This window comes from Oenanthe melanoleuca, unplaced genomic scaffold (genome assembly GCF_029582105.1).
Source record: "Oenanthe melanoleuca isolate GR-GAL-2019-014 unplaced genomic scaffold, OMel1.0 S117, whole genome shotgun sequence".
Classification (NCBI taxonomy): Eukaryota; Metazoa; Chordata; class Aves; order Passeriformes; family Muscicapidae; genus Oenanthe; species Oenanthe melanoleuca.
In genome coordinates, this window is record NW_026612766.1 from 17907 (window position 1) to 33045 (window position 15139).

The 15139-nt window shown below is 38.2% G+C and overlaps 1 protein-coding gene across 1 annotated transcript in view; it reads left to right on the forward strand.

Annotated features, from left to right (window-relative positions):
* RAB2A (RAB2A, member RAS oncogene family) overlaps positions 1–15139 on the forward strand; it is a gene marked incomplete at its 3' end in the record, with an annotated part of 40771 nt that overhangs the window by 8685 nt on the left and 16947 nt on the right. The window contains exons 2-3 of the mRNA XM_056515906.1: positions 3250–3321; positions 6677–6744. Coding sequence (XP_056371881.1) covers positions 3250–3321; positions 6677–6744 — 140 coding nt within the window. The remainder of the gene's footprint in view (positions 1–3249; positions 3322–6676; positions 6745–15139) is intronic.

Sequence of the window (15139 nt, forward strand, 5' to 3'; positions counted from 1 at the left end):
CTTGTTGCCTCCTCTGGATGCGCTCGAGCGTCTCAATGCCCTTCCTGAACTGAGGGGCCAGAACTGGACACAGCACTCAGGGTGTGACCTCACCAGTGCTGAGTACAGGGCAAGAATGACCTCCCTGCTCCTGCTGGCCACACTGTTCCTGATCCAGGCCAGGATGCCCTCTTGGCCAGCAGGGCTCACTGCTGGCTCATGTTCAGTCAGCTGTCGACCAGTAGCCCCACTTTCCCCTGGGCACTGTCCAGCCACACTGTCCCAGACACACTGGTGTCACCAGCGTCTGGGGGACACCACTGATGACTAGACATGGCACTGTTCACCACCACTCTCTGGGCCCAGCCATCCAGCCGGTGGTTAACCCAGCAAAAAGAGCACCTGTCAAAGCTGTAAGCTGCCAGCTTTTCCAGGAGTATGTTGTGGGAGACAGTGTCTAAGGCCTTGCTGAAGTCCAGGTACACAAAATCCACAACCTTTCCTGCATCCACCAGGCAGGTCACCTGGTCATAAAAGGAGACCAGGTTGGTCAAGCACAGCCTGCCCCTCCTAAGCCCATGCTGGCTGGGTCTGATCTGCTGGCCATCCTGTAGATGCTGTGTGGCACTCAAGGTGATCTGTTGCATAATCTTGCTGGGCACTGAGGTCAGGCTGACTGGCCTGTAGTTTCCTAAATATTCCTTCTGACCCTTACTGTGGATGAGCATTGCACTGGCCAGCTTCCAGTCATCTGGAACCTCCCAGCTGAGCTAGGACTGATGGTAAATGATGGACAGCCTGTCTTTCTGTTGAAAACTAAGGCAAAGAAGGTGTTACATACCTCTGCCTTTTCCTCATCTTTAATAACTAAATTCCCTCTTGCATCTAATAGAGAATGGAGGTTATCCTTGCTCTTGCTTTCGCCATTAGTGTATTTATAAAAATATTTTTTATTCTCCTTTACAGAAGTGGCCAGACTAATTTCTGACTGGGTTTTTGCCTCTCTAAATTTTTTCATACGTGACCTAGCAATTCCCTTAAGCATTTCTGGAGATACCTGACCCTCCTTCTAAAGGTGATACACCCATTTTTTTCCCTTATTTCCTTCAACATCTTGCTCATCCAGGCTGGTCGTGTTCCTTGTTGGCTCATCTTTCCTGTGTCTTCAGGATCTCTGTTTTGAAGCATGGTCATCCTTCCTGGACTCCTTTATTTCTAAGGGCTGCTTCCCCTCCAAACTCTCCAAATAAGTCTCTTGAACAGGCCAAAGTCTGCCCTCTGGAAGTCCAGTGTGGAAATTTTATTGATGCCCCTCCTTGTCTCACCAAGTATTGAAAATTCTATAATTTTATGATCATTGTGCTCCAGATGGCCTCCAGCTACCACATCTCCCACAAGCCCATCTCTGTTTGCAAACACCAGCTCTAGCATAGTCCCTCCTCTGGTAGGCTCACTCACTAGCTGTGACAAGAGCTCTTCTCTGAGTAGAATAATTAATCTTTTAAAATTCCACACGGTTTTGTGTTCTGTCCCTATGGCTCCTGTACTCTGCCTTTCTGTTTCTTTCTTTCTTACCTGCAGTGCTTTCCCCCTCTCCTCCTCCACTTCTTTTATGTTTACTAATTTTTTAGGAACAGAATCTATACTTGCTTCAAAGCTGCTTGTGTTCTGACAGCTTGTCAGCATAAGCCAGACAGCTAAAGAGATCTAGTAAGGCAAATGCTGCAAATTTTGCCTTGGACTACAGTTCCATGCCACTCTGTTATTGATCTGCTGGCTGCTGCATTTCTTTTTCCCTCATTTGAACTAACACTTATGCCCGTCTGACCCTGCATTAAGCCATTTCTGTTTGCTTTGTCACTCTTGTCAGATTAGCATGCTAACCCCGCAGACAGCTGAAATTGCTTCAGAACTCATCTAACCTGTATGGAGAAATGGACAGGAGCATACTATGGGGAAGAGAGTGGAGGCAGCAGCACCAGCAACTGTCTTAGGCTATGGGATTTGCTGCATTGTTTGGGATATTAATCTGAGTGTCATAAGTTGGCCACGACTCATTTTGTGACAAAACTAAATGTATGTTTCCTATTTCTTTTAGATTTGGTTGAAACTGAATACTGGTCTTAGAATTAAAGTCAAGAATATGATAGGTGGTGATTATATTTTTGTAGGCTTTGTTTCCTTATTAAAGTGTCCTAAAAAACTTTACTGAATTCAGTACTAGCAAGACCAGTGTCACTATATGCAAACCTCTGGTATGCATATCTTTTGTTGGTAGTGTGGCTCTTTTCCTTAACTCTTTATTTGCTGTCTTTTATTACTAGATATGTCTCTTATGATGAGCTCTTGCTGACCTCTAGTATGTGGCTAGAAAAGCTTTGTCTTTCTGGACAGATAAAGTACAGCAGGAACTTGGGTGCTAGAGTATAGTATGTTGTGAGATAATAACTCAGTTTAAACCAAATATATTGTCATCAATTTTTGAGGCTGAAAAGATGAAGTTTGACTAACCCCTCCAAGTAAAAGGAGGAGGAAAAATTAACTGGAAAAAGTAGTATGTTTACAAACCTGGGTAGTTTGAGTATTCCTATTGACTGCATTAGCTTCTACTTCTCTGTGCTTTCACATATGGAAGAAATTGCCCATTTGCTGACCAGTGTCCATGTAATGGAAAGTAGCCACACTGATTTTGGACATGAGTGAGGGGGAGAATGTTTGTGTTACCTGACTGTAATTGTAAACTGAGATGCTGCCAGTTCTTCTTAGACTGCTTTTTGGCCTGTGAGGGACCATTGGGCAGCAGCATATAGTGCTTGTAAGCAGCCACAGACCTGCTGTGGTTACCTCAGGGGATAAATAAGGAGATAGATGGGAGACTGATGCTATTGAGGGCCTGGCTAGCTTGGAAGAAAGCTGAACATACTGAAAGAGAAACAGATAAAGGGGAGTAGCAAGCCCTGTAGTTATTGTGGAGAGAGGTTGTAAAATGGTACTTTGAAGGTCCGTTAGAAAACTGTTTTCCCACTTAAAAATTTTAAAGGCAGAACTAGTTTTTCAAAAGAATAATTCATTGTTGTTCAATTTTTGAAAATAACTGCTTTGACTATAATGTTTCTAGAACTCTAAAAGCTGTAATTAAAAAGTTTCATGCACTTCTAAGTATGTGAGATCAAATACCTTCAGTTTTAGTACTAATTAATTAATTTCTATTGGTCCTTTACAGGTTTTCTAAAAAATTTGTTTAACGCTTATTTCTTTTATTTCTTTTAGGTGTTGGGAAATCATGTTTATTGTTACAATTCACAGACAAGCGGTTTCAGCCAGTCCACGATCTCACTATTGGTAGGTCTTTTTGTGCTGCCCTCTGTTTGTAGTTAAGTGCATTTATGAGTTTGCATTTATGAGCATGCATTTATGAGTTTGTTGTGGTGCACAAGAGCAGGATTTGTGCTGTATCAAGGTGGAAGTGAATATCTAGCTAATGAACATTTGCTAGCTCGTAAAGCTGATTGGGGGTCTTTTATTATAAGGGTACAGTCTGAAGCATATAAAAAATTCATAGCTGCAGTATCTAAACTATTTCTTCAGAAAAGCTGGAAACAAGACACAGAAGAAGATTTGTCCAATTGATTGTGGTGGAAGTGGCATTTTTTCACTAAGGAACACAATATTAGCCTAGCCACAAAACCTTGAAGACAAATTACAGATAAACTACAGCAAAGTTTAAAGATGAATAAAAAAATGTATTTGAGGAGGCTAACTTTTGAATAGGGGACTGAGGTGTCAATGCATTTGCTTTTGGAAGGGATAGGGATTTTTTCCCAACTCTTCAACTGGATGTGGACCATTTGTGTTAGGTGTGATTTGATACCAGGGGAATGAATGCATCTTGACACATTCATTGCCTCTGATCTAACTACAGTAAATAATACAAACTTTTATTTATTTTTCCACACAGAATAAAGAGTGTGGTACTAAATTCTCCTGAGGGCAAATTTAGTCTGTGGATCAGCTTTGCTGTTAAGCATAACAGATGCTAGTCTCAGAGAGGGTTGCAGAACCTTTCAACTTGTTGATGTTCTTTCAAGGAATCTATCAGCTTTAATCATGAGCCTTGCACAAAGTGTATCCTAGTCTCTATTTTTAGTTTGTGCCCTGTAGTAGGTAGGCTTTCTATGTTTGGGAGTACTGAAATAGCAGCTTGAAATATAAACAGATTTTCTTCATGTAACAGAATGTATCAGGTGGTTTGATTATAAGTTCCCTTTCTCTTGACAGTCCTTCCACATTTTGTGTGTCTGTCATATAGTTCAAATTCTTTGGCTAACATCAGTTTTCAGATATTTGTGAGGTCTTGGCAGCAGATAGGCTGGCTAAAGAGCTTGAGTACTTTAGGGAAGCATGACTTGTTATCATCTTTTCTTCTCTAGGCCTGCCAAATATATGGCACCTTATATATCACTCATGCATTTGGCAGCCCTGTCACCTCAGACTGATAGGCTCTGGGAAACAGCTTCACTTCAGCAGGGTGCTTGTAGTGCCAGTTCTTTGCTTGGCTACAGCTAGCTGAAATCTGGGAGCAGAGCAGAAATTGAAGCTGGTAAGATGAGGAGGTGAACCTAGAAGCAACATAATGAGGGAAGTAGTAATGGATCCTGGAAAACTGCATGAAAAGGAGGGAAGAAGGATTTTAGCTTTTATATTTTTCATATATTTGTAATCCTGCAATTCTTTAGTGTATAACTCTGAACTCACTTTAGAGTGTTAGCTACATTTTCCCATTTTGGTCAGACAAAACAATTCCTCTGTAGGTCTGGGAATCAAGGACACCTTATTGTGTCAGGTCCTGATAATGTAAACAGAAGTGATTTGGCAGGGAGGAGCAAACTTGGGGTAGATGACTTCATTACCTGATGCTGTAATTGGCAGTTTAACCCCCCAATATGCAAATGGACCAAACTTATAAAAGTGTGAAAACTCTTGACCCATCATCCATTTTTGGGTGTAGCCCCTGGGGGAAGCTTCATCTGCCTGAAATGTACCTGAAGGCCCTTCAGTAAAAATACCTGCTTTTTATTCCCCTTGATTTTGTCTGGCTGCTGTTTTTAGGTAGTCCCTAAAGGCATCAGAAGAGGCTGGAAATGCCTCCTTAAACTGTGAGGGCATGTATGTATTTTGGCCAGGTTCTCCCAATTACCAAACAGATTTGGAAAGGCAGATAAATAAAGAATATGGTGAGTGCCCCTGTGGAGTGAGATGGGGTGTTGAATTTAACTAATAAATGCCCTAATGGTTGTATTAAAAGTCAAAAAAATGTGTAGGTTAAAAAAAGCATTATAAACATTCTAGCTGTTTTGACCACTGCCCATAGGACATGCCCTTATTGTAAACCTGATCAGTTTCTATTCCTTCTTTGAGAACAAGCTTGCCAGCAAACAGTGTTTTTTCAAATTCACTATTTTTTTCTGGCTTGTATTTTGATGGAATAGGATAAAACCCTTTTAATTTTTTTTATGGGGTTGTGGGGAAAAAACTAAACATTTAAGATGATTGTTGGATTTAAATCAGCATCTCTATAGCCACATTTTGAGATCAAATAAAATTTTCAGTATTTACATGTGTAGTAAGCCTTCCAAGGGCCTTCCCCTGGCTTTGCAGTCAACTTCAGGAAGAGCAGTGTCATTCACCTGCTTCCTCCTTGCTGCCTTCCCACCTCCATTCTTTCAATTTCTTTGCATACAGTTGACAGTTGCTGCAAATTATTTGGTTGCTAAAGAGCACAGTAATCTGTGGCCAACAGCTTTTATTTGGCTCCAAAATCCTGTTGGGGAACTTTCCCCAAAAGTCATTCCACAGGAAGTGGCACTGAATCCTCAAATATTCTAAGCAAGCTTTTGGAGAGACATTTGGAATATTTCAACTCGGGTTATATTTGAAAGCCTTGAGTCCAAGTCTAGACAATGACCAATTTTAGCAAAACTTCAGCTAGCACATCAGTATTTTTTTTTTTTTTTTTAAATAATGGTTATAGATTAATGGAAACTTGATAGCCTTTAAATATGTCCACTATCTCTAGCCATTTTTTAGATCTTAACTACTGCAGTAATAGCCTCAATTTATACTTGGTTTACTGTTAATGATCTCAAAATTGCTTTTAAAAATGGTATAAAAGGCTGAATTTTTCCAGTGAAGAAGTTTTGCTTGTTTGGAGCACACTTTTTTCCCCCCCTCAGTTATAAAACTTGATCTTTAACTAGCTAGAATTCTAGAATTTTGGAAGTAGTTTTTTCCATAAAGACAGGTGGATTTTAATTAATACAGTAATAAAATTTTTCTTGTCAAAAGTGACTCTTTGCATGTTCACTTAATAGATTATTTTATTGATTGTAGGTTTAATTTCTTCTAAACCGGCTCCAGCAATCTATCATTGGTAGTGTTAAAATTACTGTGACTCTTCAATTTCCTGCTTACATTCAAAGGGGTGTGTTTCTCCCTCTAATCTAGAGCTACTAAGTGGTTTGGAAAACTTTGTTGGGGATACCTTCCTTCTAGAAAGCAGCAAGGAAAATTGGCTAAAAGCAGATTGTGAAAGATTCAGTGTTGACTGAACATAAACTTACATTCTTGCATTTGTACTACTTGACATTCTTCTTTCTGGTATGTGCTAATAATATAATCTTTTGTCAAATCTGTTCAGGTGTAGAATTTGGGGCTCGAATGATAACTATTGATGGAAAACAGATAAAGCTTCAGATATGGGATACGGTAAGTAATTAATCATAAAAATTGTTTAAACATATTGCTCCACTAGCTTTTCCTTTATTCTAGCTAAGCTCTCTATCATCAGCATCCAATATACATGGTGTACATTGTCTTGCATCTTTCTTTGGTTTCTATGGAGCTCAAAATTTGCTAATGTTTCCTTTTTTTGGTGTGATGTATTCTTTGGCATTTGCACTGTAACTTCCTCAACACTTTATCAGATTTGTAAGACTGGAATTCCTACTGCATCAGTATTTGGTGAAAGTCTTCTGTATTACCAAGGACTTACGTTTCTCTAAACAATCTTTCTTCAGGCATTCACGCAAGATTTGGTAAATACAAAATCCTGTTGTGAAACTGAGATGTGTCTGCTGCCTTTCATAAAGAGTTCTCTAGAGGAAATGCTTGCATTTCCAAAGTGAAGGAAAATACATGACTTTTCATAGAAAACCTAAGAAAGCAAGGTCAAGAGAGTAGATACTTCAGTCAAGAGGGGGCTGGTAAATGCTTTAAGTGTTTTGAAACTTCCAAAATTCTGACTTTGACTTTTGAGAGGGTTCAGGTTAAGAACATATATTGGGCATTCTTGTGTTGTCTGTCGCTTTACTATAAAGCAGTCAGCATCACTGTCTACACTTCTGATGAAGCAGGTTTAAGATGTTTATCCTGGTAGCTATATCTTTTAAATGTGTTTGGCTGTTCACTTAGACAGAGTTGCCTCTTTCCTTTTCTAAAAGCATTTTAGGATACTTTTAGAAACTGACAGGTATGTGATTCCTAGCCTCATGCATCTGCTCTTTTTGGTACAGCAAATCAAGGGGACATACATTCATATATGCATGCCTACGTATGGGCATGTGTATTAAAAAATGTAAATAAGTATAATATTTTACTGAACTTCATAGGTAAGACCTTACTTATTTTACAAGTTCTTTGCTTGACATGGCACCTAACACTTGTGCCTCCTTGGAAGTTCTAAGAAAAAAGCATAGAACTATATGGTCAGCTTGCAGACTACCAAGGTGGCTGAGAATTTTTAAGTTCAATAAACAAACAAATCTGCATAAAAAGTAGCTTTGTAGTCTAACCCTTAGCACATAGTTGTGACTATGTGACTGCATACCTATATTGGTCCTTGTTTTCTAAAATTGGGGCAGATTGTTTATAGGGAAAAGTACTAATTTTACTACTGTCCTTCACTGGCTTTGGAATTGATTCTGTTAATCTCCTTAGATATGAATTAACTTCAACTGTGTTTCTGTAGATCATGCATTTCCTGGTGCCTCTGACTCAGTGGCTCTTTGCAGTCTGGTTGTTGTCTTGAATGCATGCAACTTGTCCAGCCAAAATGGCAAGTGCTTTTGACTATAATTTACAAACTCTATTTGAGCAGGGTTTTTTTTTTCCTTAAGTATATCATACATAAATTAAAAATATTAATTGAATGCTTTTGTACACTGAGTTGATTGTATGGTGGGTGTTGTACTTAATAATTTATAAATTATATGCAGTGAATGACAGTATACTGGCCATAGTTAAGAGTTTAATTGTATGCAATCTGATTTTTAAAACACTGGATATTTCTGTTCTAATGCAGTCTTGGTTTGTCAGCATATGTGAATTCCACTGTATCATTTCTGATCTGGGGTTGCAAAGGTGTTGAACATATAGCGAAAGTAAGAAACTTGATGAGGTAATTCTCAAGAGGTATTCTACTTATGAGTGTTAAGGTACACAAATGTCTATAATGACCAAGGCTACTGTGCTTTATCTGCATTGAGCATTTTGTTGTTTTGTTAGCCAAAACTGGTAGCTGTTACTTGTGCTATCTCTGTATTTATTAAGCTATAACAACTTCTGTTTGATGAGAGAAGGTTCATTTTACACCTGTTGCTAAGGAAACACATGAACTATTTATGTTTTCAGTTGGTGCTTACTGAGTCACGGCACTAGCCCTTCTCTTATTTGGTGCTAGCCTCATACACCTGCTTTTAATCCATCATTGAACAGGATGCATCCTGAGCAGAGGCATAAGGAGTGGAGAACTAGATAAAATTTGTTTGGATTGCTGAACAGTGAACTCGTTTGCTTAAGAGAATCAAGCATTAAAATTCAGGTTTTTCTGGCCAGATACTTTTGTGCAACAGTGCTCATTTTGTGTTGTTTTCAGCAGATGACTGCAGCCCTGAGCAAAGGCGTGTCATAGTAATGGGAACATACGGAAGCTGCAGCATACCTCCCTGCAGGAGTGTGTTGCACCTTACAGGGACAGCTGAAGCTAACACTGTTGCATGTCTGAGAGATCCATTTGTGTGTCTTTCTTGTATGATAACTCAAGAATATTTTACTTTTTCATTATCATCCTAGTTTGGATTAGGAACATATTACGGAATTTAATTCTGTTTACTGTGGTCTATTTTCCATGTGGGAGTACAAACTGAATTCCTTCTCGATGAGGCCAAACTGGAAGATATGCTTGAGGAATGCATGTATGCCTGTTAGAAATTGTAGTCCAGTATTTGGTCCTGTGAGCTGGTTGTCTAGTAAAACTAGTCTGATGCAAAAACACACCTAGCCTCAGCCCCCTCCCCCCAAAAACCCCACAAACAAAAATCTACATTCCATGAAAGATACTCAGTGTGGCCTTTGCATTCTTAATGTTATGTGTTGCAGTCTCAGCTCTACTGCTATTCATGTCTGCACAAGCAAATAGTGTCCTGTTGTTCTCTCCCAGCTGCAGGCTGTTCTGGATCTCCCCACTGCTGGGCTCTGCGACCTTGCTGCTGTGTGTGCTGTGGCACGCCCAGGTGTTTAGGTCTGTGGGTGTTTGGGTTTCACTATTCGTTTTTCGTGTTTTTTGGTCTGTAAAGAGGAGGTATTGAAACAAATTGTTTGTTTGTGTGTCTTTAGTATCTAGATTATTTCTTTTCTTGTATCTTTAGTCTTAGTAATGGCTTCCAGTATTTGGATGGACTGAGAGACTTTTGTCCAAACTGCTTAGTTGGTAATTGCTTATTATGATAAGTCAAGCTCTTTTGTGGAAGTGTGGTATTTGGGCTTGTGTCAGTTGCACAAATAACTTTTAGGGAACTAGAAGTGGTTTTACAACAGCTAGTAAGGATTAAAATAACTCTTCTGGAATCTGTTAAGCTTTCTGTGTTTAAATAAGCTGTGTAGGTAAGGTTGATTATCTTGCAGCAGCAGCATAACACTGAGGAAAATTTAAATTGCTTCTCCTCAGTATAAGTTCATTGTTGTAGAGAGAACTGGGCTTGTTACCAGGCTGAGTCAGTGGCCTTGGTTTTGTTGTTGAGGAGGATGTTCTGTAACTGACTGTTACTAACAAGTCATTGTTGATGAGGAAAAATAAGCAGTAATTGAAAGAGGATATTTCTGTCAGGCACTGCAGTAGGAGAGATCTGTGATGACACTAAATAATGCTGATGTTCTCTAAATTGGTATGAAAATGAACTTTTCCTGTGCACTTGAATCACTGTATTTTTAGTATCTATTTCAGCTTTATTTCATGCAAATCCATTATTTAAAAACATTAATTCATTATTATGTTTATATATAGCACCTTGGTCTCGCTCAGACAGACTAAATATCTGAAATAATTGGTTTTTATAAACTAATTTCAGGTAATTTCTTGATTTCCATACAAGCGTACATTCTAATTGAATTTATAATATTTTCTGGTAGTTAAGAGCTTGTATAAAAAGTGTCTTTGTGAAAGACTGGAGGCATAATTGTTAAAGGCATATTTCACTTTCAGATAGTCTGGCTATACTAATTCTTCTTGGAAATCAAGATGATATTTTTGTTTGCAATTGGTTTGGATCTATTAGAACCAAATAAAGTTCTCCTAATTCATTAAATGAATATTCATCCCAGTGACTCTGACAATTGCTAGGATGTAGGATTCACCCCCAAGAGCTAATTGTTTATTTAGGGATGTTTTCTACTTGCTTTGGTAGTCAGAGCATACTCATATGTTTGTGGGCATTTGGTGTATTCTTTTACTACATTTTTACTAATTTGACACTAACCATGGTACCTGCATGCATATTGCTGCATCTCATGACCCTCTGTTACACTGCTGTGAAGTTAACAGAACTTACAGAGGAGCTACTTTAGTTTCTGAAAGTAGTCTGATCATCAGTCACAGACTGTGTTTACTGCCACGTGGGAGGATTAACTTATTTCTGGATCCGTGGATTGAAGGGTGAGGCAGGGAGATTTGTCTGTTTAATAGTTATTCCTGTTGCTGTTTAATACAACCATCATCTGAACTTGAGTTCCAGTAGCTTGAGTTATTGTTCACACCCATGATGTCACTTTAGGAAGCTAAGGCAACTTGATACAGCTTCTAGCTTAGTGTTCATAAACCTATGTCATGCTTAAATGTATTTGGTTATGGAAATACTATAGTGTTGGCATGTTCTTTTCTGAATTGTTTTTTGATTTCTTGTCAGTTTATCCATGTTTTCCAAGATTTCTGCAAGAGCAAGCTCTTGCTTAGGATAAGGCCTTAAATGGGAAGAGTATGAATCATGTTTTTGTACCATAGAACTCCTGTTTCAGTGGGGGTTGCTACTTAAAACCTAAAGGTTTCAGATAAAGTTTTTTTCAAGTTACAAATATAAGTGTATTTCTGATAAAGGAAGGCTAAAGCTTCGTTTTTGTGATGTGCTGAGAATTGCTTTAGATATTTAAGTGTCATTTATTCAACACCAGCAGAAGTAAAGGCAGATGTTCAATTATCTGTATTTAGACATATGTACAGTTTCATCCTTGGGGATCTTTAGTCCTCTCGAAATTTCAGTTCTTACTGCATGCTGACAGGGTTTTTTTCAAATAACATGTAACTTGGCAAAATCCATCGCATGAATTCTGAGACTTGCATATATTGTGATAGATTCTTCTTCATAAGCATTTTTAGTTCTATTTTTGTTTGGGAATGTCTTTGCTGGCAACATCAGGGGTTGTTTTTAATTTGCTTCTATGCTTCATGTTTGTCCTACATGCTAGTAAACCACCCTAAAATTTTTTTTTTTTCTGGATTGGAGACATGATTGCAAGATTAATGCATTTGTATAAACAAGTTGACATGTGATTAAGAGGCTGTTAATGTATTTTTAACTTTCAAAACGATATTTAAAGGTATGTATTGCTCCTCTTTCTTTCTGGAACATTTTATTCCAGGGATCAACTTTGTGGAGTAGTTCCCAGCTAGCAGCTGTCACAGGTGGTGTGACACTTGCAAGTTGGTTATTTCTTAGATGGCTTTTTAGTCTGCTTTGTAACTTAGGAAAGTGTAAACAGGTAAATAATAATTCTCAATGTGAATGAGATGTTCTGTTACCAGTTTTGAACATACTACACATGTGTGCCTGTTTTCAGAGTGAGGCAATCTAGAGCTTACTAGCTAGGTGTTGTAGTTCTCATATTGCTTGTGGATTCCCTCCTAATAAAACCTATTGGTCAGCTTGGATGCTGAAGGCCTACTGGGACATTCTCAGATAACTTGGTCCTTAAAGAAATTTTATAAATTCTTCAGTGTTGAGCATGGAGAATTCAGCAAAATAATTAACTGTTTTGTAGAGAGAGGCACTATTGTGGGTGCTTTTTTTAACTACTTTCTTGTCCTGCATTATGGCTCTTTTATGTTTTCCCTTACTTTATAGATTCAAAAATACACAGTTAAGGGACTTTCAAGTTACTCTTTGTAAACAAGGATTTGCCTGTGTATTTTGCAACTGATGCAACTACTTCACATACTTATGACACCAAGATTTCCTGTGGGAATAGTAACACTTGGAGTATTTTTTAAAGCATGCCAAAGATACTGTGTCTGTGATAACATAGTTGAATAGCTTAAGTGTTCCTGAAAACTCTAGTGCATGTTCTAAATCTCCATGTATCTTAGTGATCTGAGGTGATTGATAATACTTTATTTTGCTTACATTGTTATTTTCAAATTGTGTTTTGGTTTCTATACTGAAGCATGCTTTGTAAAGTACATGGGATATATGTCTGTGCAGTTGAAGCAGAAATGAAAATTGTTGTAGTTGCTTGAAGACCTATGACTTCTAGAACTATGTCTGTATAGACATGTCTCCTGTCAGAAAGTTTGTTTCTGTGAACCATTATGGTATGAATTGTAAAAGCTTACAGAGTAGAAAACAGCCAAAAAAAGAATGTTACTTAGCACTTAGAACATTGCTTGTTTATCAGAGGCTCACATTTTTTCATGTTTAGTGAGCTACTCATGTCGGATGTAGCACCTGTTTCTCTGCAGAGAGAGGAGGCATGTTCAGGCGTGCTCAGTGTGCAGTTACAGGCTCCTGCAGGCAGCCATGTCTGAGCTGGAGTTTCTGTGTGTGAAGTAGCTGTCAGGTCTGGCTGACCAGGAGCATCCTCCATCTTCCCATTTCCACTGCAGTGTAACTGTGACAGTGGGTATAACCTGGGTCTTGGAGCAAAACCTCGTGTCACCTGTACGGGATGTAACATGGCCTTGGCAAACACCCTGTTTAACATTTGTCTCCTGTTGCCCCTACTATTCCTGATACCACAACCCCCTGCCTCCTGCACCATCTGGATGTGGAACTCAGCAATCGGCTTTGAATGGCGGCCCTGCTTGAGCCAGGGAGGTTGGAACAAGGGACCTCCAGAGGCCCCTTTCGCACCTCAACTGTTCTGTAGAAAAAAGATTTTTAACATGAAAGAAAGATAACGAGTTAATTACAAGATAACAAGTGCTGGATTATGCAGGAACATGAAAGGGATAGTAATAATAAAATTATACTTAAGACAAAGGGTCTTTCTCTGGTATTGAAGCTGATTTTATTTTATACTGAGCTTCTATACTGCTGCTTCTATCTGTTGCTCCTTGTAACAAGCAGCTAAACTTGGGTAGGCCCTGTTTTGTAAGATGGATAAAGTACAATTATAGCACACACCATGTAGGTTTTTAAGTCAGTTTTGGCTAAAAGCCTACTCTTTCTTTCAGTTTCGACTTATTTTGATTTTTAAAACAGCTTGTCCTCCTTGAAAAAAAAAATGGGAAGTGGACAGAGAGAAAACTCAGATTTTAAAGTAAATTAAAAATTATGTATTTTTTTAAGTAAAGTAAAAGTGGCACTTAAAAAAAAAATCTGTGCAATGCCTGACCCTATGTTTAACCTTCTATATTGACTATATTGCCTTCTAGATCTTGTTCAGAATAATACTGTTAAAGTAGCCAGTAAATTTTATATATAAGGTATTTTTCTTATATAATAGAATAAATGTTAGTATCATGGAGCTTATTTACAGAAACTCAGTTTTCTTTTGCTTAGAATGAAAGGGAATTGAGTTTGTGTTGTCTATTGGTATATGTAAGCATAAATTAATTATTGCCATATGGAAAATGTGATCCCTTCACCAAAGAAGGTACTGTTTTTCACCCTTTCCTTAAGGAAGCAATGATATTTGCATTTCACCATTGTCAAGTGAGACACAATTATTACAGTACTTTCAGGATTTATATACTCAACTTTTTAAAGTAAGTGATTCTTTTAAGAATTCGCGGTTCATACATTTTAGTAAGATCTGCTAGAACCTCTGACAGTATTGCTTGACCATGACTGATTTACTCAGGGAGATGAACAATTTCAGGTGTCAGGGTAGAATTTATGAAGGTGTAACAGGCAGTCTTAATGTGTTAGGTGAAGTCCAGGTCATATATGATTTTAGGTAATGTATGGAATCTCCTGGTAACAATAAGTTGTCTATTTAGCAGGGAAATGTTTCATTTATCCACCATCCACTTGAGCTAGTCACCACACCAAAAAAAAGTGGTGAAGCTTACTTGAATTTCTATGTAGGAAACCAGGTATTACACTAAAAAACTGTTGGCTGTTTGTTTTTAACTATTTCTCGGTGTATTCTACTACTTGTCTGTGTTTTATTACCGAAGTTTGCATGAAGATGTACTTGGAATCTTGGCCAAGAGCATATGTGAGGGTATTCTAATGGTGTTGAAACTATTGTGTTGTACTATATACAAACTATTATGTGTTGTACTGTATTTTATAACTGTTTCCTCTGGAATGGCTAAGATAAAATGATTTCTTAAATAGAAGTTACTATTTATTCTGGAAGATAAGGATGCTTTCTGAAGACTGAACAACCTAAACTTGCTGTGCCACTGTTCTTGTTGGGTGATGGTACCTAGATCAAGTTCCCTTTGAATTCAAGAAGATCGGGTATTAAGTACAATAACTTTGAGGAAAAAGTTGTCTGTATACTAATTTTGTAGGCATGGCTGAGGGGTTCCTTGTATTTGATAAATATTTCATTCTTGGGTTTAATGTTTTTAAGTCAGGGAAATTTCCTGTACTTCAGATTTAAT